Source organism: Saimiri boliviensis, chromosome 11 (genome assembly GCF_048565385.1).
Source record: "Saimiri boliviensis isolate mSaiBol1 chromosome 11, mSaiBol1.pri, whole genome shotgun sequence".
NCBI classification, from domain to species: Eukaryota; Metazoa; Chordata; class Mammalia; order Primates; family Cebidae; genus Saimiri; species Saimiri boliviensis.
The window spans coordinates 49847595-49869474 of record NC_133459.1 but is presented as its reverse complement, the minus strand read 5'-3'; the positions used below and the strand labels follow the sequence as shown (position 1 = coordinate 49869474).

Genomic DNA, 21880 nt, shown 5'->3' with positions numbered 1-21880 from the left:
TGATCTCAACTCACTGCAACCTCTGTCTCCTGGATTCAAATGATTCTCCTGCCTTAGCCTCCCCAGTAGCTGGAATTACATGTTCCCATCACCATACCCTGCTAATTTTTTGGTGTTTTTAGTAGAGATGGGGTTTCACCACGTTAGCCAGGCTGGTCTCAAACTCCTGACCTCAAGTGATTTGCCCGCCTCAGCCTCCCAAAGTGCTGGGATTACAGGTGTGAACCACCATGGCTGGCCTACAAATTTTTTTTTTGAGATGGAATCTCACTCTGTCACCCAGGATGGAGTGCAGTGGCACAATCTTGGCTCACTGCAACCTCTGCCTTCCAGGTTCAAGCGATTCTCCTGCCTTAGCCTCCTGAGTAGCTGGGATTGCAGGTGCATGCCACCATGTCCAGCTAATTTTTGTATTTTTAGTAGAGACAGGGTTTCACCATGTTGGTCAGGCTGGTCTCAAACTCCTGACCTTGTGATCCACCCACCTTGGCCTCCCAAAGTGCTGGGATTACAGGCGTGAGCCACTGCATCTGGCCTGCAATTTTTTTTTTTTTAAATTAGCTGGTGTGGTAGTGTATATCTTTAGTCGCAGCTACTTGGGAGGCTGAGGCAGGAGGATTGCTAGATCTTGGGAGGTCAAGGCTGAAGTGAGCTGTGATCATGTCACTGCTCTCTAGTGTTGAGTGACAGAGCAAGACCCTTTTTCAAAAGAAACCAAACCAACCACAATGAAATACCACATCATACCCATTAGGGATGGCTATGATCAAACCAGTAACTAGCAAATATTGATGAGGATGTGGAGAAATGTACTGCTGAAGAGACTGTAAAATAGTGCAGCCACTGTGGAAAACAGTATGGCAGTTCCTCAAAATATTAAACATTAGAATTACTGTGTAATCACCAGATAATCTAGCAATTTCATGTCTGAGTATATATCCAAAAGAATTGAAAGCAGTGACTTGAACAGATTTGTATACCAGTGTTTATAGCAGTAGTATTATTCACAGTAGCCAAAAGGTAGAAATAACTTACCAAGTAGCCATTGACAGATGAATCGGTAAACAAACTGTGATATATACATGCAACAAAATATTTTTGACCGTTAAGAAGGGATGAAATTCTGATATGATACAGGCTACCACAAGGAAAAGTCTTGAAGAGCTTATCCTAAATGAAATAAGCCAAATGCAGAAAGATGAATATTGTATGACTCCATATGTATGTGGTACTTAGAATAGTCAAATTAATACAGACAGAAAGTAGAATAATTGGTAACCAGGGATGGAAGGGGAGGGGTTGGAGGGGAGTTAGTGTTTAACATGTACAGATTTCCAGTTCGGGATGATGAAAAAGTTGTGGAAATGGATAGTGGAAATAATTGCACAACAATGTGAATATACTTAGTGCCACTGAATTGTGTACTTGAAAATGTACAATTTTATGTGTATTTTACCATAATAAAAAAGTAAAAAAATGAGAAAAGGACTTTAATAGACATTTCTCTGATTGCCAGTAAGCTCACCGGAAAAATTTCAGTGTTATTAGTCATTAGGGAAATGCAAATTATAGTCACAATGAGAAGCCATTTCATACCCATTAGGGTGGCTTTTTATCAAAAATAATGAATTTGGAGATACTGGAACCCATGTGGCTGACTGGTAGGAATGTAAAATGAGTTGATGAAAAACAGCATGCCAGTTCCTGAAAAAAATTCAAAATAAATGGTTCAGCAATTCTACTCCCAGCTGTCTACTCAAAAGAATTGAAAGCAGGGACCCAAGCACGTACTTGTATACAATGCTTATAGCAGCATTATTCATCAGAGTCAAAAGGTAGAAATAACCCAAGTGTTCATCAAGAGCTGAATGAATTTTTAAAATATGTGGTGCATGCATACAATGGAAAAAGATTAAAGTTATGATACATGCTACAACATGAAAAAACTCTGAAAACACCTTGAAATGATGTCCCTGGTCACAAAGGGACAAATACTATGTTTCTTTTTATATGCGTCTTAGTCTGTGCTGCTATAATAAAATACCCAAAACTGGGCAATTTATAAAGAACAGAAATTTGTTTCTTCGAGTTTTGGAGGCCAGGAAGTCTAGGATCAAGGTGCTAGCAGATTCAGTGTCTGATACGGACTGCTTTCTGCTTCTAAGATGATGCTTCTTGCTGTATCCTCATATGGTAGAAGGGCGGAAAAGGGATAAATGCTGTGTCCTCACATGGCAGAAAAGAAGAAAGGGCAAGTGCTATGCTGTGAGGACCCTCTTATGAGTACCTGAATGGCAGTCACAAGGGAGGAGTCCTTATGACTTTATCACCCCTCAATGGCCCCACCTTTTAATACTATTGCATTGGAGATTAAGTTTCAACATGAATTTTGTGGGGACACAAACATTCAAACCGTAGCTATGAGGTATTCAAAATAGGCAAATTCAGAAAGACGGGAATAGAAATGTGTTTACCAGGTGATCGGGGCTGAGAGGAATGAGGAGCCTTTGTATAATGAGTACTAATGAGTACAAAGATGAAAAAAATCTGGAAATAAATACAAATGCTTCTCAACGTACAATAGGGTTGCATCCTGATAAACCCATAGTAAGTGGAAAATATCATGTGTCAAAAATGCTTTTAATATGCCCAGCTTACCAAACATCATAGCTTAATCTAGCCTACCCTAAACATGCTTAGAACACTTACGTTAGCCTATAGTTGGGCAAAATCATCTAACACAAAGTCTGTTTTATAATAAAATATTGAACATCTCATGTAATTTATTGAATACTGAAAGTGAAAAATAGCGGTTGTATGAGTACTTGAAGTATGGTTTCTACTGAATGCTTATTCCTTTTGTCCTATCATAATGTTAAAAAATTGTTAGTTGAACCATTGTAAATTGGGGACCGTTGGTGATGGTTACACAGCATTGTGAATATTCTTAATATCACTGAGCAGTCCACCTAAGATCATATCATCAATGAAAATGTATGAACCATTTGAAATATATGGGTGTTTCTTTAGGTCTGTTTCTTCCATTGTACTTTTATGAATTGGATAATTGAACTTATCAATGGTCAGGCAGAATTTTTTGAGGATAAAGGCATAAAATCCAAATATAGAGAAATCACATTGTTATTTTATTGACTAGTTGGAAAAGGGTGTTTTTTTCCCTAATTATAAATCTATATCATTATTTGAATCTCTGTCACCTTTATACTTCACAATACACACTAAAATTTTAAGTGGCTGATTTAAGTGATATTTTTCACTGCTGCCAGAGACTATTGCAGAGATACGTGGGATTTAACGAATATTTGTGTGTCATGATACTTCTAAGATGCATGAATTGGGTGTGGGCTTATTCAAGCTGCCTTATTTGGCTGATTAATGAGTATTTCTCACCCTTTGTTTTATGCTTATAAATGAAATGTTCATCATATTCACCATATCCATGTATAATTTTGAGAGCATAAGGTCATATTCAGCTTTTTCTTTGTGTTTGAGATGATTAACTTTTTTGTGACTTGGGACAAGCTATTTTTTACCTTTTAAGTTCATCTAATTTGAAAAAAGGATTTTCTCCTCAATTTTAATACCCTGTTTTATTTTCTGCGTCTTAAAATCGATGACAATGACAAAAGAAATGTGCTAGCTGACTGGTTAGAGGAGTTAGTTGTGATGGCAGCCATCATTGCTCTGCATGCATGTATTTGGTTGTACATAGAAATATTCATCAAATGTTACTTCAGTTGAGTTGCATTTGTAAAACTACATGAAGTTGAATTTTAACTTAAATTTGAACCCCTAAGTTTCTTCTAAAAAATATTCTATATGCAGCATTGAATATCTTCTTTTCCTTATGCAGAGTGCAGAAGATTTGTTATTCAGTTACTCTTTTCATTCTTTCATTTTGTCCACTTGTAAAATATTTATTACCTTCTATGTGTCAAGTACCGTTCAGGGTACAGGGCACTGAAAAAAATATTCTAGAACTCAGAATTGAAGTGTCCACCGTCATATGTCACATACTAGATGTTAGACAGTAGTAATTGCTAAACTCTTGGAGAACATTATAGAATTTTAAAAGCTAAGTGAGATGTTGATATGTTATCAAATGACTGTTACTCAAGTTCTCACTATAATTGAGTGAATTTTAAAAATTAACAGTTTAAGCAAATAGAAAAAGGGAAATATAACAGAAGACTGTAGCATTTTAAAATATTTCTTTATACTCACTTTAATATCAGTGTTAGAAGTGAGGCCTAAATTATAGGAAGCAAGAAGTCTGTCTTTAGATTTTGAATGTGACTTAATGTTTGATTGTGATACTAGGAGAAAATATGAATAAATGTATGTAATTGTAGATGAATAAGAAGAATTCTTTTAAATTATCTGTTCATTTGGTAATTTTTTTTTAAATGGAAGGTGGCACTTACAACTAAAGGTTTCTTAGAATTGGGGAAATATTGTGTGCTTCTCTGCGTATTATGATGTTCAAATGTTACAATTCATGTGAAAGAGATAATAGGATAATGGGGAAGATAATAACATTGATTATAAAGACAACAAACCTAATGATTAAGAGTGAAAGTCTTGGAATCAGACTTCTTGGATTTGAATCCTGTTACCAACACTTAAATAGGTGTGTAACTTTGAGTCAGTTACTCAGTTAATTAATGTCTTATTTTCCTCATCTGTTAAATGGATATAATACTATGTGCTTCAGGTTAAATGGGCTTAATGTGTAAGTGCTTAGACTAGTACTTGGAGTATAGGGAATGTTTAATAAGATCCAATATATTTTGTTAGGAAGCTGTGAAACACTATGTGTATGATTTTAAAATGTGCTATTTAAGTTTGTATTTTACAGTTCAACTTGCCATTTTGAAAAGCAACATTTGGCCTGGCATGGTGGCTCAAGCCTGTAATCCCAGCAGTTTGGGAGGCCGAGGTGGGCGGATCATGGTCAAGAGATCGAGACCATCCTAGCCAATGTGGTGAAACCGCATCTCTACTAAAAATGCAAAAAATAAATTAGCTGGGCGTGGTGGCATGCGCCTGTAGTCCCAGCTACGCGGGAGGCTGAGGCAGGAGAACTGCTTGAACCCAGGAGGCAGAGGTTGCAGTGAGCCAAGATTGTGCCACTGCACTCCAGCCTGGCCTTAGAGTAAGACTCCGTTCCATAAATGAATGAATGAATGAAGGTTTGCCAGAAAGAATTGAGGTTACTGATTGTTATGAGTTGAATTATGTTCCTTCAAAATTTATATGTTGAAGTCCCAACCCCCAGTACTGGAGAATGTGACCTTACTTGCATATAACATTGTTGCACATATAATTAGTTAAGGTTTTATGAAGTAGAGTGGGCAACAAATCTAGTATGACTGTCCTTATAACAAGGGAAATTTGAATGCAGGCATATACACAGGGAGAATGGCATGGGAAGATTGGAGGTAGGCTGCCACAAGTGAAGGAACTACCAAGAGTAGGAGAGAGGCCTGGAACAGATCCTTCCCTAATGCCTTCTGGCTTCCAGATTGTGAGACAGTAAATTTCTGTTCTGAGCCATCTAATTTGTGGTACTTTGTTATGGCCCTTGCAAACACAGTGATCTTGAATTTATGATAGTGGTCTACCTTGTTGAGTGACTTTCTTAGCTCAGCATCAAAGAAAAGTTGTTAGATGGGTTCATTCAGCTTTGGGATTTTGCTGTTTTTTTGTGTCATAAGACAAGAGGAGCAAGGAAATTTAGGTCATTGGCGGAAGGATTATTGAAATGATGGATCATAGAATCTAAACTGAATAAGGTAGGAGGGAAAGTAAAACAGAGAGGGCCTGAGGGATCAAAGTCTATTGGGCCCATGGATAAGAGGTTTTATAGAGGTCAAAGGATGATAACCTGGAACAAAAGATTGTGTTTGGACAACAAGGTGCTTGAAATAGTGATTTAGGAGGTGGCACACTTTTGGGTGAAGATAGAGGGGCCAGGAAAGATTTTACTATGGGATAATAAGGGTGACTGGGTCATGACGTGTGTGTGCTGTTGATCCTGTATGTTGGAGAGGTTCTTTGAGTTAAAGAGGTCAAGGAAGTAAGAAGCCGGGCTGTTGGATGAGTTGTGCAAATTGATACTGAAATTACTAAATTTGATGGAGGGTTGGGGTGGAGATGATAGTGAGCCACCAAAGCCTTAGATGAATGAGGTAGAGACCAGGAGATTGAAAGTTAACATGAAAAGGAAGAGAAGAGAGTAACTTAGTCGAAAGTTAAGAGCCTCGGCTAGGTGTGGTGGCTCACGCCTATAATCCCAGCATTTTGGGAGGCCAAGCTGGGTGGATCACCTGAGGTCAGGAGCTCAAGATCAGCCTGGCCAACGTGGTGAAACCCCGTGACTACTAAAAAAATACAAAAATTAGCCAGGCATGGTGGTGTGCACCTGTAATCCCAGCTACTAAGGAGGCTGAGGCAGGAGCATTGCTTGAGCATGGAAGGCAGAGGTTGCAGTGAGACGGGATCATGCCATTGCACTCCAGCCCAGGAGACAGAGCAAGACTGTCTCAAAAAAAACAAAAAACAAAAAACAAAAAACCTAAGAGCTCTCAAAAGAATAGAGCCTTATTTTGTTTTTGTTTTTTTAAAACAAGAAGTTAAATGGTGTAATGTGGACCAGCTGCTGGTGAGCAAGGAGGAGTTTATTCACATTTCTAAAACTTGAGATAGGCACGTTGTTAAACCCTCACAGCTGCCATTTGAGGAGGCTACAAAGGAGGTGAGAGGATTTTTATAAATTCATGTATTAATCATTTGTGCTTAAAGATCATGCTTCTTCCACTCATTTCTGGTTTTTTGGCCTACCTAGAATGATATATGTAGAGCTCACTAAGTTCTCTGTTGAAAGACCAAAGCTATATTTTGTGTTCATTCTGTCTCTGTGCCACCTAGATTTTTGATCAAATTGAATTGGATTCAATTAAAAACTAGCCCATTACTGGTTTGAGTTGCTGGTATGGTCTTTACATCCATTGTTTTTCAGGAGTAGTATCTTCTGTACTATCTCTTTGAAATTCTTTTGTCTAAAGTCCCTTTCTTCTTTCAGTTTTGATAATCTTCAAAGCAAATATATTCTTTTATCTAAATTTTGAAAACTTTCTTTCTCTTTTCTTTCTTGTGCGCGCCATTTCGGTCCATGGCAACCTCTGCCTCCCAGGTGCAAGCAATTCTCCTGTCTCAGCCTCTTGAGTAGCTGGAATTACAGGCATGCACCACCACGCCTGCCTAATTTTGTATTTTTAGTAGAGACGGGCTTTCTCCATGTTGGTCAGACTGGTCTCAAATTCTTGACCTCAGGTGATCCGCTTGCCTTGGCCTCCCAGAGTGCTTGGATTACAGGCATGAGCCACTGCGCCCATTGAAAACTTCTTTTAGAATACTGTACTTACAGTGTTCCTAGGTCTTTGCCTGCTAAGTATGTTATCAGTTTATAATCATTTGTTATGAAACAAACATGAGATGTTAGCATGTTTGTAGAACTTTTTTTTTTTTTTTTTGAGATGGAGTTTTTGCTCTTGTTACCCAGGCTGGAGTGCAATGGCGCGATCTTGGCTCACCGCAACCTCCACCTCCTGGGTTCAGGCAATTCTCCTGCCTCAGCCTCCTGAGTAGCTGGGATTACAGGCACGCGCCACCATGCCCAGCTAATTTTTGTATTTTTAGTAGAGACAAGGTTTCACCATGTTGACCAGGATGGTCTCGATCTCTTGACCTCGTGATCCACCCGCCTTGGCCTCCCAAAGTGCTGGGATTGCAGGCTTGAGCCACCGAGCCCGGCCTAGAACTTTTACATTTTGCATTACAACTTCTACAAGAATGTACGCTCTTAAGGGCAGGAGCCCTATCTGATTATTATAACTTCAGATACCTCAGCCTATTGTCCTATACCTGGAAAGCATCCAGTTTATGTTTATTAAGTTGTTAAATGAGGGCCAGGCACGGTGGCTCACTCCTGTAATCTCAGCACTTTGGGAGGCCAAGGCAGGTGGAGCACTTGAATCCAGGAGTTCGAGACCAGCCTGGGCAACATGGCAAAACCCCATCTATACAAAAAATACAAAAAATGAGCTGGGTGTGGTCCCAGCTACTTAGGAGGCGGAGAGAAGAATCACTTGAGCCCGGAAGGTGGAGGCTGCAGTGAGCTGAGACTGTGGCACTGCACTCCAGCCTGGGCAACAGAGCAACACCCTGTCTCAAAATAAATACATAAATAAGTGAGTTGGGAATTACAGAGTAAGGATAATACTGTGCATTCTGTAAAGAAACTGTTCAAATGGCTGCTTGTGTTTCCTTGAGTGCCCGCCCTCCCCAACTCTAAAGGTAAGGACTGCCCAGGTGATTTGCTTTTCTCCACCCTCCCACACCTTCCACCCTAGTTTTAGAGTTGTTTTTCCTCGAATTTCTCTATTCCTGGCTTTTTTCAAACAGCTTCTGATTTCTATTTTCCTTGTCAGTTTGGGTTACTGTTGATCACTATTGTTGCTTCTTATGTTTCATTCTTCTGTTTACTATTAGTATTCATCCCGTTTTCTTTTTCATTGTAAAATAATATACAAGCCTTTTCTAGATATTGAAAGCCTAGCTGAAGCTTTTAAGTATCCTATCCTGTAAATTATAAACTAATGTGTATAAAAATCCTAGGCTCTTCTTGGTATATTCATTTGGTACTTTGGCCTTAGGAGTTGAAGATGGGAGTTGAAAGGCTGTGGTGGCTAGTCTCCATTTTGATTCCTCAGCCCACTTGAAAATGGAGTATTAGAAGGTGGAATTCTAAGTAGTTGAATTTTTATGTGTTCATATGTAAAACATAATTTTATGGTGAATTACAGAAAATTGTGTGCATTAAAAGACTAATTTTTATTGTAACTAGCACTGCACTGTTACTCATTTAAAAAAAGTTTTTAGGAGAGAGATCCAAGATGGCTGATCACTAGCAGCTCGGGATTGTATCTCCCAGTAAGAACGAGAGGACGCCACACCTTCATATGAATTCATGTTGCTCACGCACCAGGAGATTCCCAGTGGAGGAGCCCCACGGGTTGCCAGCGCGACTCTTGCGACCAGCGAGGCGGTTTTGCCGGCACCTTGGAGCGTCGGTTCTTGGTGCAGAGTCAGAAAAGCACCATCAATCTTAATGCCGCTGATTTAGTCGGCGCAGTGGGTTGCTCAGATTTCGGCGCTGAGAATCAATAAGTTGGACGTCCACTCAGAAACCCAGTTACAAAGACGGTAATTTTAAAGACCACAGATGGATAAATCTACAACAAAGGGAAGAAAACAGCCAAAAAAGGCTGAGAATACCCAAGATCAGAATGCCTCTCCCTCAGCAGGGGATCCCAGTTCCTCATCAGCAATGAAACAAGGCTTGATGGAGAACGAGTGTGTTCCAATTACAGAAGCAGGCTTCAAAATGTGGATAATAAGAAACTTCTGTGAATTAAAAGAACTTGTTCTAACCCAATCCAAAGAAACTAAGAACTTTGAAAAAAGGTTTGACGAAATGTTAACAAAAATACACAATTTAGAGAGGAAAATAAGTGAATTGATGGAGCTGAAAAACACAATACGAGAACTACGTGAAGTATGCACAAGTTTTAACAGCCGAATTGATCAAGCAGAAGAAAGGATATCAGAGGTCGAAGACCAACTCAATGAAATAAAACAAGAAGACAAGATTAGAGAAAAAAGGATAGAAAGAACGAGCAAAGTCTCCAAGAAATATGGGACTATGTGAAAAGACCTAATCTACGCTTGATAGGTGTACCTGAATGTGACGAAGAGAATGAATCCAAGCTGGAAAATACGCTTCAGGATATTATTCAGGAAAATTTTCCCAACCTAGTAAGGCAGGATAATATTCAACTCCAGGTAATACAGAGAACACCACAAAGATATTCCTCAAGAAGAGCAACTCCAAGGCACCTAATCGTCAGATTCACCAGGGTTGAAATGAAGGAGAAAATACTAAGGGCAGTCAGAGAGAAAGGTCAGGTCACCCACAAAGGGAAGCCTGTCAGACTCTCAGCAGAAACCCTACAAGCCAGAAGAGAGTGGGGACCAATATTCAACATCCTTAAAGAAAAGAACTTTCAACCCAGAATTTCACATCCAGCCAAACTAAGCTTCATAAGTGAAGGAAAAATAAAGTTTTTTTGTGAACAAGCAAGCACTCAGATTTCATCACCACCAGGTCTGCTTTACAAGAGCTTCTGAAAGAACCACTACACATAGAAAGGAACAATCAGTATCAGCCTTTCTAAAATATACCAAAAAGTAAAGAGCATCAATATAATGAAGAATTTATATCAACTAATGGGCAAAATAGCCAGCTAATATTAAATGGCAGTATTAAACTCACATATATCATTATTAATTCTAAATTTAAATTGACTAAATCCCCCAATCCAAAGACAGACAGGCAATTTGGTTAAAAAACTAAAACCCATCAGTATGCTGCATCCAGATCCATCTCACATTCAAGGATACACAAAGACTCAAAAGAAGGGATGGAGAAAGATTTACCAACCAGAGAGCTAAAATAAATAAATGAAAAGCAGAAGTTACAATTTTTGCCTTTGATAAAATAGTCGTTAAAGCAACAAAGATCAAAAGAAGCAAAGAAGGACATTATATAATGATAAAAGGATCAATGCAACAAGAAGAGCTAAAGATCCTAAATATATACGCACCCAATACAGGAATACCCAGACATACAAGACTAATAAAGAGACTTAGACTCCCACACAATAATAGTGGGAGACTTTAATATTAATATTAGACAGATCAGTGAGACAGAAAATTAACAACGATATCCAGGACTTGAACTCAGATCTGGAACAAGTAAACATAATTAACATTTATAGAACTCTCCACTTTAAATACACAAAATATACACTCTTATCAGTACCACATCATATCAACTTAGAAGTTTAAACGAAATGTTGGTTGGCTCCTTGTTTGTTATTCTCTTCCCTCATTTTCTTTTATGTCTCCATTATTAAGGACAATTATAGGCATACCCATATTTAGACTGCATTCTAGCCTGGGCAATAAAACAATACCCCCATTCTCTCTCCCTCTTCCTCTTTCTCTTTCTTCCTCTTCTTTATTATTTTTCTTATTATAAAAAAAAATTTTTAAAGAGCAAAACTAAAAAGAATGGTTTATTTGAAGGAATAAAATCTGTTCCATTGTCTTCCTTTTATTACCTAGCCCCAGTGTGCCACCAGTGTTCTTACTGTCTCACTTGCCACCTTCTCGCTACTTCACATTGGTCTTCAATACTGCCTTTTCATGGGAAGTTGCAAAAAGTAGTTCAGAGAGGCCCTGTGTATGTACCCTTCATCCAGTTTTCCCTAATTGTAACATCTTACCTAACTATAGCAATAGCAAAAACAGGAAATTGACATTGATATAACCCACAGACCTCATTTAAATTTTGCTAGTTTTGTAGATATTCATTTGTGTGTTTGCATATGTAGTTCTAGGCATATGGAATTTTATTATGTGTGCATTCAGTAACTGTAAGCATAATCAAAATAAAGACCTACTGTGTCACAAAGATCCTTTGTGCTACCCCTTTGTAATCATAACCATTCCCCTTTCCATTGTATTAATTTATTCACTGATGACTCCGTAGCATCTGACCTTGTGATTAACTGAGGAAAGATTGGCATTATGTATTAGAGGTTGTCTCTTTGTTTTCACTTCTTTTTCTTTTTTTTTTCTTGAGATGGTGTCTCGCACTTGGACTGGAGTGCAGTGGTGTGACTCGGCTTATTGCAACCTCTGTCTACTGGGTTTAAGCGATTCTCCCGCCTCAGCCTCCTGAATAGCTGGGTTACAGGTGTCTGCCACCACACCCAGCTAATTTTTTGTATTTTTAATAGAGATGGGGTTTCACCATGTTGACCAGGCAGGTCTTGAACTCCTGTGATTTGTCCGCCTTGACCTCCCAAAGTGCTGGGATTACAGGTGTGAGCCACTGCGCCGGCCTTCCACATTGTACTGTAACCATTTACAATAATACTAAATCATTTTAAATTTTAGTTCATTTTTTGTGTTACAGAATCATGTACTATAACATCTCCTCCCACATAACCCTTCCCCCAATATGACACCAGAAAATCCACAGGAGACTAATTCTTGACGTTTAATTATTAACCTGTAAATTTCCTTAGTAACTGGAATCTCTTTATTTTTTTATTACTACTTGATACACTTTGGTGTTGATTTGCTTATGTATTAACGGTTGCTAGGTTATGCTGCACTAAGAAACAAGCCAAAATACCAGTAGCTTACAATAAGAAAGGTTTATTTATTGTTCACATTATAGGTTCCTTAGGAATCAGCTATGGTTCTACTCTGTGATTCTTTCTCATTTGAGGATCCAGGCTGGAGGAGCAGTCTCTACTTGTAATATATTGCTCTCTTGGTAGAAAGAAAACAGACCTGTCAGAAACACACAATAGCTGTTGAAGCTTCTACTTGGAACTGGAACTTTCTCATATTTCAATGGCCAAAACAAGTCATGTAGCCAAACCCACCCAGGAAACACCCACAGAGAGACAGTACAGGTCACATGGCAATAGGCAGGGATATTAATACGACTCTTACAGAGAGCGAGGCTATGTACTCTATGTATACAAGAAGAAAGTAGATGACTGAGAATTATAATACCACCTAAACACCTTAAGATGGTGTACTAGTCATCTGAGGTCAGGAGTTCAAGACCAGCCTGGATAACATGGTGAAACCCCATCTCTACTAAAAATTAAAAAATTAGCGGGCCGCGGTGGTGTGCACTTGTAGTCTAAGCTACAGCCTCGGGAGGCTGAGGCTGGAGAATTGCTTGAACCAGGGAGGTAGAGATTGCAGTGAACCAAGTGATCATGTTTGTAGTCTGACAATAACAACAAAAGCCAATTTTACTGAGACACACAAAAAACACTTTTTGGTCATCCTGCTTGATGAGTGACTTGGCACTTTGGATGGCTTTTTCCATTCTCACTTAGCTGTATCACATTAGTATAGTAATCAGCACAGGGTGTACTTTAGAACACTTTGGTGAGCTAATGTCTTCTATGTTTTTAGGTAGTAACCAATGAACCTGTAATGTGAGGATTAATAAGGCACAGTTTGGAGATCAGGATTTCTTACTGTGTATGAGGTTTTTTCCCCCTGTATTCTAAAAATCCAATTAAAATTAACTTTTTATTATTGAGGGAACATATTTAATTTGCTTTCTTTAGCAAAGTATTTATACTTTTGTCAAAAATAAGTAGAGGACTATATAATTTTTTATTCAAACTGGTACATTTTTGAGAATGAAAGTGGGCAATACAAATACTTAAAATTCTATATATTTTTGGAATATTTAATTTTTTCAACCGTTAAAATAGTTTTTATTGCATTAGTAGATCACTAAAATAGCTTTGTTTAAAGTCTTTTTTCAAAACTAAAATTTTCTAAAACATTTTGTTGTACATTAGAACAAAGTTTTTACATGGACTTTAGTTGAATATTTGAAAACAAACTATTTTTGGTAATAACTATATTTTTATCAGTTTCTTGGTCAAATCTGTCACTAATATTGTGTCACTGATACTTTTCTGAACAATATAATTTACCATATGGTTTTTCTAGTTTTCATTTTTTCATAAAATTGCATATTTTACAGTGACATTTTATACTTTGTGATTGTTAACTTCTACAGTTGATACTTCTTTGAAACCAATATTTTAGTTGCTCATATGCTGTATATATGTGCTACTGTACACATATTCCAGTTAGCTCAGGAAAAATTTTGCCAGATGGAGAATTCTTAATTCTAATTTTTTTCTTATTGAAAATTATAGGCTGGGCATGTTGGCTCACGCCTGTAGTCCTAGCACTTTTGGAGGCCAAGATGAATGGATCACTTGAGGTCAGGAGTTCAAGACCAGCCTGGCCAACATGATGAAACCCCCGTCTCTACTAAAAATACAAAAAAAATTAGTCTTGTGTGGTGGCAGGTGGCTGTAATCCCAGCTACTCAGGAAGCTGAGGCAACAAAATTGCAAGAAAAGGAAATTATAAATATATGAGTCCCAGTATTTTCACAGGCAATGTCTTTTTGCCTTTATTAAAGGTACTCTCTCTTTTAACTTTTCATTTTTTCTTATTCAAGTTCTGGGGTACATGTGCAGAATGCGCAGGTTTGTTACATAGGTATACACGTGCCATAGTGGTTTGCTGCATCCACCACCCTATCATCTGTATTACGTATTTCTCCTTCCTTTTCATTTTTTTATACAGACAGAATCTCGCTATATTGTCCAGTCTAGTCACAAGATACTCTCTTTGATACAAATAAGTTGTCCCTATTTTTGATTATTTTACACGTTCCACTAGATTTAAGTGTTGCAAAATTGTAGGCCTTCTGTAATTTTCTTTTTTTGAGATGGAGTCTCGCTCTTGTTGCCCAGGCTGGACCGCAATGGCGTAATCTCAGCTCACTGCTACCTCCCACTCCTGGCTTCAAACAATTCTCCTGCCTCAGCTTCCCTGGTAGCTAGGATTACAGGTGCCTGCCACCATGTCCAGCTTTTTTTTTTTTTTTTTTTAAGACGGAGTTTTGTTCTTGGTACCCAGGCTGGAGTGCAATGGTGTAATCTCGGCTCACCACAACCTCTGCCTTCTGGGTTGAGGCAATTCTCCTGCTTCAGCCTCCTGAGTAGCTGGGATTACCGTTACTCACCACCATGCCCAGCTAATTTTTTGTATTTTTAGTAGAGACAGGGTTTCACCATGTTGACCAGGATGGTCTCAATCTCTTGACCTCGTGATCCACCCGCCTCAGCTTCCCAAAGTGCTGGGATTACAGGCGTGAGCCACCGCGCCCGGCCAGCTATTTTTTTTTGTAGAGATGGTGTTGTCATATTGGCCAGGCTTGTCTCGAACTCCTGACCTCAGGTGATCCACCCGCCTCAACCTCTCAAAGTGTTGAGATTACAGGTGTGAGCCACCGTGCCTGGCCTGTAATTTTCTTCCTTCTCCTTAAAAATGGAAGGACTCAGCTGGGTGCAGAGGCTTATGCCTGTAATGTCAATAGGTGTTGAAATTGGGAGATTGGGAGGCTGAGGTGGGTATATCACCTGAGGTCAGGAGTTCGAGACCAGCCTGGCTAACATGGCAAAACCTTGTCTCTACTAAAAATGCAAAAATTAGCTGGGTGCGGTGGTGTGCACTTGTAATCCCAGCTACTCAGGAGGCTGAGGCAAGAGAATCGCTTGAACCTGGTAGGTGGAGGTTGCAGTGAGCTATCGCACTGAAGCCTGGGAGACAAGAGTGAAACTCTGTCTCAAAAAAACAAAATAATAATAATAATAATAATAATAATAATAGACTCTTGATGGAACTTCTAAGTGTTATTCCAAAATATAATTATAAAATCTCAAAATGAAATCTTGTATACTATCTGAACTCTCAATTATTTTCTTCAGTTCTTTGTTGCTTTTGAAGGATGTATTTCAGTGTCTTGGCAAGCTTTATTGATAATAATTGGTATTTGCTAAAAGTGTCAAAAGCTGAAGGTTTTCTGGAGCTTTATTCATTAAACTTTAATCTTGTTTTTGTTTGTTTTTAAGGGGATGATGCCTCACTATGTTGCCCAGGTTGGTCATGAATTCCTGGGCTCAAGTGATCCTCCCATCTCAGCCTTCCAAATAGCTAGGAGGTGTGTACCACCATGCCTAGCTTACTAAATTTTAATCTTGATTAAAGGTTTCCAACTGATTTTGAACAGTATGCAACCAATTTCTAGAGACTTATTTTTTAAAAGACTCACTATTGAGACATTAATTGTATTTATAAGGTAGTTTTTAGAAGGTACTAGCCTTGAAAGTTCGATGACAGGTTGCAAGGAGATTGCTATGTTGCACTATTTTGTTGTATTCAGTACCAGTCTTATCCTTAAAAATTTAATTGTGAGAATATGAAAACATTTATAAGTGTTGATGTTTGAAGCTAACTCATTAATAGAGATGTCACTAGAGCTCCCATGCTAAATAGAAACTGCCTCAGTGGTTTTATGCAAACTGCCGATCCATTTTCTAGAGAAATGAAAATGTAGAGCTTAGTTTTTATTGGTTACAGTTATGTGTTTATAGCTCATTGCTCCTGAAAAGGCTTATGAGAGAATAAAATGATTACCAAACAACAAAATAAACAGTTGTAGCCATATACAATACAATAAATGATAAAACCATCTAAGAATTTTCAGGCTATTGACTTTGCATGTACTTCATTTGCACCCAGCCTGCAATTTCCCATTGACTTAGCCAGCTGGTGGCTTAGTGTGTCTTGTGGTCACTGTACATGTCTGTGTACTGAACACAGACAGTACACAGTATACTATCTGGATCACTGCACTGCCTGGCATACCAGAAACCAATAGGAGCACCAGTGTCATATATTTCTCCTAATATTTTGTAAGACCATACAGAGTTAGTCATCCATCGTTGCTTAAGTCTGAGGATACTTTTCAGTAAGTCTGCATGCTCCCCTTGCAAAGAAGTAGTTTTGTTGTATCTGTAAAGAATCAGAACAAGAAAGACGGAATTATCACTAGTTCTCTTTCAAATTTCATCACTTGTTCAAGTGGTAAAAGCACTTACACACTATTAGCTGATAACTTGTGTACTATTTGAACTCCACAAACTAGATATATACAGTAGAGATACATAATCCATTCTGGTTTTAGTGTATTTTCATATAATGGTTGATAATAGTTTATTTAAAATTTAAAATTTCTTCAATTTTTTATTTAAAAAAATTTTTTTAATGGAGACAAGGTCTCACTATGTTGCCTAGATTGATCTCAAACTCCTGGTTTCAAGCAATCCTCCTGCCTTGGCCTCCCAAAGTTCTGAGATAACAGGTGTGAGCTACTACACCTGGCCCAATAATAGTTTCTTTTTAAAAGTGAGAAATCTGACACACATGGTAAGCTGAATGAGATGCTGGTACAATGATTGTAAATCAAGATTTTCCGGGGCGTACCAGGGCATATGGGAAGCAGCACAGTTCTGACTCTTGACTTTTTTGTTTTTTAAGAGGCAGGGTCTCACTCTGTTGCCCAGGGTAGAGTGCAGTGGCACAATCACAGCTCACTACAGCTTTGACTTCCGTGGCTCAAGCAATCCTCCTGCCTTAGCCTCCTGGGGAGCTGGGACTGACTATAGGCGCTTGCCATCATGCCTGACTAAATTTTGCATTTTTTTCTAGAGACAGTGTTTCTCTGTATTGCCCAGGCTGATTTCAAACTTCTAGATTCAAGCAATCCTCCCCGCTCAGCCTCCCAAATCCCCTCCTGGGATTACAGGCATGAACTACCACTGCGTCTGACTCTGTCTTTTAAAAGCCTGGACAGGTAACCTCTCTGAGACTATATGTATTAGGGTTCTCCAGAGAAACTGAACCAGTAGGACACACACACACACACACACACACACACACACACACACACGCACACACACAGAGCAGTCTTGAGTTTGAATGTATATATATATTTGTGTATATCATACCTGTGATAAAGTTTAATTTATAAATTAGGCACAGTAAGATTTACAACAATAGCTAATAGTGAAATAGAACAATTATAACAATATGCTATAATAAGTTATACGAATGTGGTTTTTCTCTCTCTCAACATATCTTATTGTACTGTACTTATCCTTTTTGTGATCTATCAGCCTGATAACTGAGTCAGTTACTAAGTGACTAATGGGCAGGTACTATACACAGAGTAGATGCCCTAGACAAAGGAATTCATGTCCTAGGTGGGATGGCATGAGATTTCATCATGCTACTTAGAATGGTATTCAATTTAAAAATTATAAAATGTTTATTTCTGGAATTTTTTTCATTTAATATTTTCTGATGGCAGTTGAGGGTAACAAACTGTGGAAAGTGAAACTGTGGATAAAAGGAAACTACTTTGTGTGTACACATTTTATATATTTTTAAAATTATGCTTTCCTTCCCCCTCACCCCTTAATAAGTCCTGTCAAATCTATCTTATAAACTTTTCTTCAAGCCATACCCTTTTTTTCTGCCATTGTCAATGTTCAGATACTCAACCAGACCATTAAAATTACTTTCTAAGGTTGGGTGTGGTGGCTCATGCTTGTAATCCCAGCACTTTGGAAAGCTGAGGCGAGTGGATCACTTGAGGTCAGGAGTTGGAGATGAGTATAGCCAACATGGTGAAACCCCTGCCTCTACTAAAAATACAGAAATTAGACAGGTGTGGTGGTGCACACCTGTAATCCCAGCTATTTGGGAGGCTGAGGCAGGAGAATCGCTTGAAACTGGGAGGCAGAGGTTGCAGTGAGCTGAGATCGTGCCAAACCACAGCGCTTCAGCCTGGGTGACTTCATTTTGTTAAGAATTTACCATGGCAGATGAAACCCTTCATAAGCTGTCTTCTGCAAAACTTTACAATCTTATCTCCCTATCCCTCTTATCATTCGGAACTTCTTGCTATTCTTTTTAGACATAACTGAGTTTTCTGTTGATTGCATGCCTTTGTGCATGCTGTTATCTCTGTATAGAATCACCTTCTCCCTATTTTCCCCTTACCTCTGATGTCACCCCATGAAGCCATCCTGGATTCCCATCCTGATTCCAGAATACTCTTACACATTCATGTGCAGGCCAACTTGATCCTTCAAACTCCTTTTTCTTTTTTGAGATAGGGTCTCACTCTGTCACCCAGGCTGAAGTGCAATGGCATAGTCACAGCTCACTGCAGCCTTGACTGCCTCAGCTTAGGCAATTCTCCACCTCAGCCTCCCAAGTAGCTGGGACCACAGGCATGTGCCACCACACATGGCCAATTTTTAGATTATTTGTCAAGACAAGGTCTCACTGTGTTGCCCAGGCTGGTCTCAAACTCCTGGATTCAGGAAGTCCTCCTGCCTCAGCCTCCTGAAGTGCTGGGATTACTGGTGTAAGCCACCGCACCCAGCTGATCCTTCAAACATTTAATTTCAAATGAGTTTGTTAATAAGTTGACCAAGGAACTCATTGAACTGTTTTGTGAATTTAACGGAACTGCCTTCCTGCAAGCAGTTTATATTTGATTATGTCACTATCATCTTTTTGTATGTCCGTTTGTATTTTCATTTAATTGTTTTATTGAAGCAGTTTTTGAACTGTTTTCATAGTTACTTTGGGTACTTGGGTAGAAGATGAACTCTTAGACATTTGGGCCTCTCACACCTGGCTTTAACGAAAGCATTTCATTCTTAATTTGTTACATATTGGGTTTCTGGGTAAAATTTTAGATGAAGAAAAGTTTTGATGTCAAAAATAAATTTTAAGATTCTTGTTTCATTTCTGCTTGATTCTTAGTAACCCATGTGACTGTCTTTATCTATCTATTCTCCCTCTCATGCCCTCTAAGAAGAAACAACACCTGACTCCTGAAATCAAAGATATTTTATCTTATTCATCTTTATTTCTCAAATATCTGTTGAATGAATGCCAAATATGTTAATATAATTTAATGAATAGCATCTAATTTGTATTAATTTATTTCAGTTATCAAGTGGGAATCCTATATATGAAAAATACTATAAACAGGTAAGACTTTTGTTTCATTGTTTGCCTAGATTGAACATCAAGTGTACTGTCAACTCTTGATTGTATGCCTGTAGATTACTAGCTAGCTCGATAAATTTGGCGTGTCTTATTTTCAACTTCTTGTTTATAGCCTCCTACTTTGAGTACTTAATGCTTTTGACAAGTTCCCAGAGAAATGAAGAAAGATAATTAAGTCCAAGTACTTAGTTGTCTTAAATATCTGCACTGAAAATTTATACAGCATTTGATAAGATTTATTTAGGTATAAATATTCTAAATTCTTAAGACAAATAGAAATAACTTCTATGTTATTTTTAAGACTTATTAAAGCATAATTTTCACAAAGTGAAAAACATGACTTTTATACAAATGTGTAATGAGCATGTATCACAGATTTTATTTAACTCATTAATTACTGGTTAATTAGTACAAATATACAGCCTCTGGTCAGATATAAAAATGGAAATATGGTGGCCAACAAACATGAAAAAAAGCTCATCATCACTGGTCATTAGAGAAATATAAATCAAGGCCAGGTTTGATGGCTCACGCCTGCAATCCCAACACTTTGAGAGGCTGAGGTGGGCAGATCACGAGGTCAGGAGTTCAAGACCAGCCTGAACAATATGGTGAAACCCCATCTCAATAATAATAATAATAATAATAATAAAAAGGAGAAATGTAAATGATATAGAATGAGATGCCATCTCATGCCAGTTAGAATGGCGATCATTAAAAACTCAGGAAACATCCCTGGTGTCTAGCGGTTAGAAAAAAAAAAAGGAAACAACAGATGCTGGAGAGGATATGGAGAAAAAGAAATGCTTTTACACTGTTGGTGGGAGTGTAAATTAGTTCAACTATTGTAGAAGACAGTGTGGCAAGTCCTCAAGGATTTAGAACCAGAAATACCACTTGACTCAGCAATCCCATTACTGGGTATATACACAAAGGATTATAAATCATTCCACTATGAATACACATATATTTATTGCAGCACTGTTCACAGTAGCAAAGGCTTGGAACCAACCCAAATGCCCATCAGTGATAGACTGGATAAAGCAAATGTGGCACATATACACCATGGAATACTATGCAGCCATAAAAAAGGATGAGTTCATGTCCTTTGCAGGGATATGGAGGAAGCTGGGAACCATCATTCTCAGCAAACTAACACAAGAACAGGAAACCAAACATGTTCTCACTCATAAGTGGAAGTTGAACAATGAGAATGCATGGACACAGGAAGGGAAACATCACCCACCAGGACCTGCTTGGGGGTGGGGTAAGGAACTAGGGGAGGGATAGCATTAGGAGAAATACCTACTGTAGGTGAAGGGCTGATGGGCACAGCAAACCACCATGACACGTGTATACCTGTGTAACAAACCTGCATTTTCGGCACATGTGTCTCAGAACTTAGAGTATAATAATAATTTTTAAAAAATGTGCTAGGTGTAGTGGTATGTGCCTGTAATCCCAGCCACTCAGGAGGCTGAGGCAGGGGAATTGCTCTGTCTCAAAAAAGAAGAAGAAAAAAATCTGGTCAGGTGCAACCTCACACCTGTAATACCAACACTGAGAGACCGAGGCAGGATTGCTTGAGGCCAGGAGTTGAAGACCAGCCAGGGCAACATAGTGAGATCTTGTCTATGCCCTCAAAAAAAAAAAAAAAAAAATTAGCTGTATTTGGTGACACGTGCCTGTAGTTCTGGCTGCTTGAGAGGCTGAGGTGGGAGGATTGCTTGAGCCTGAGAGTTTGAGGTTGAGGTTGCAGTGAGCTGTGATCATGCCACTGCACTCCAGCCTGGGCCACAGTGAGACTGTCTCAAAAAAAAAAAAAAAAGTAAAATTGAAGAAAGAAGAGTGACATCTTCTGTACCTAGATAACTGACATAAAATACTAAAAGAAGGTTGCAAAGTGAAAACAAAACAAACAAAAAAAATGGGAATATGGCCAGGCACGGTAGCTCATGCCTATAATCCCAGCACTTTGGGAGGCCAAGAGAGGAGGATTACCTGAGGTCAGGAGTTTGAGACAGGCCTGGCCAACATGGTGAAACCCTGTCTCTACTAAAAATACAAAATTAACTGGGTTTGGTGGTGCATGCCTGTAATTCCAGCTACTCAGTAGGCTAAGGCTAAGGAGAATCACTTGAACCTGGGAGGTAGAGGTTACAATCAGCCGAGATTA

The 21880-nt window shown here is 38.6% G+C and overlaps 1 protein-coding gene across 4 annotated transcripts in view; it reads left to right on the top strand.

Moving 5' to 3' along the window:
* EPS15 (epidermal growth factor receptor pathway substrate 15) overlaps window positions 1-21880 on the top strand; it is a 176437-nt gene that overhangs the window by 24020 nt on the left and 130537 nt on the right. For 3 of the 4 annotated variants that reach the window (XM_074380807.1, XM_074380806.1, XM_074380805.1), the window contains exon 2: window positions 19645-19686. The exons of the other annotated variant lie outside the window; for it this stretch is intronic. In XM_074380807.1, coding sequence (XP_074236908.1) covers window positions 19645-19686 — 42 coding nt within the window. The remainder of the gene's footprint in view (window positions 1-19644; window positions 19687-21880) is intronic. 4 annotated transcript variants of the gene reach the window in all.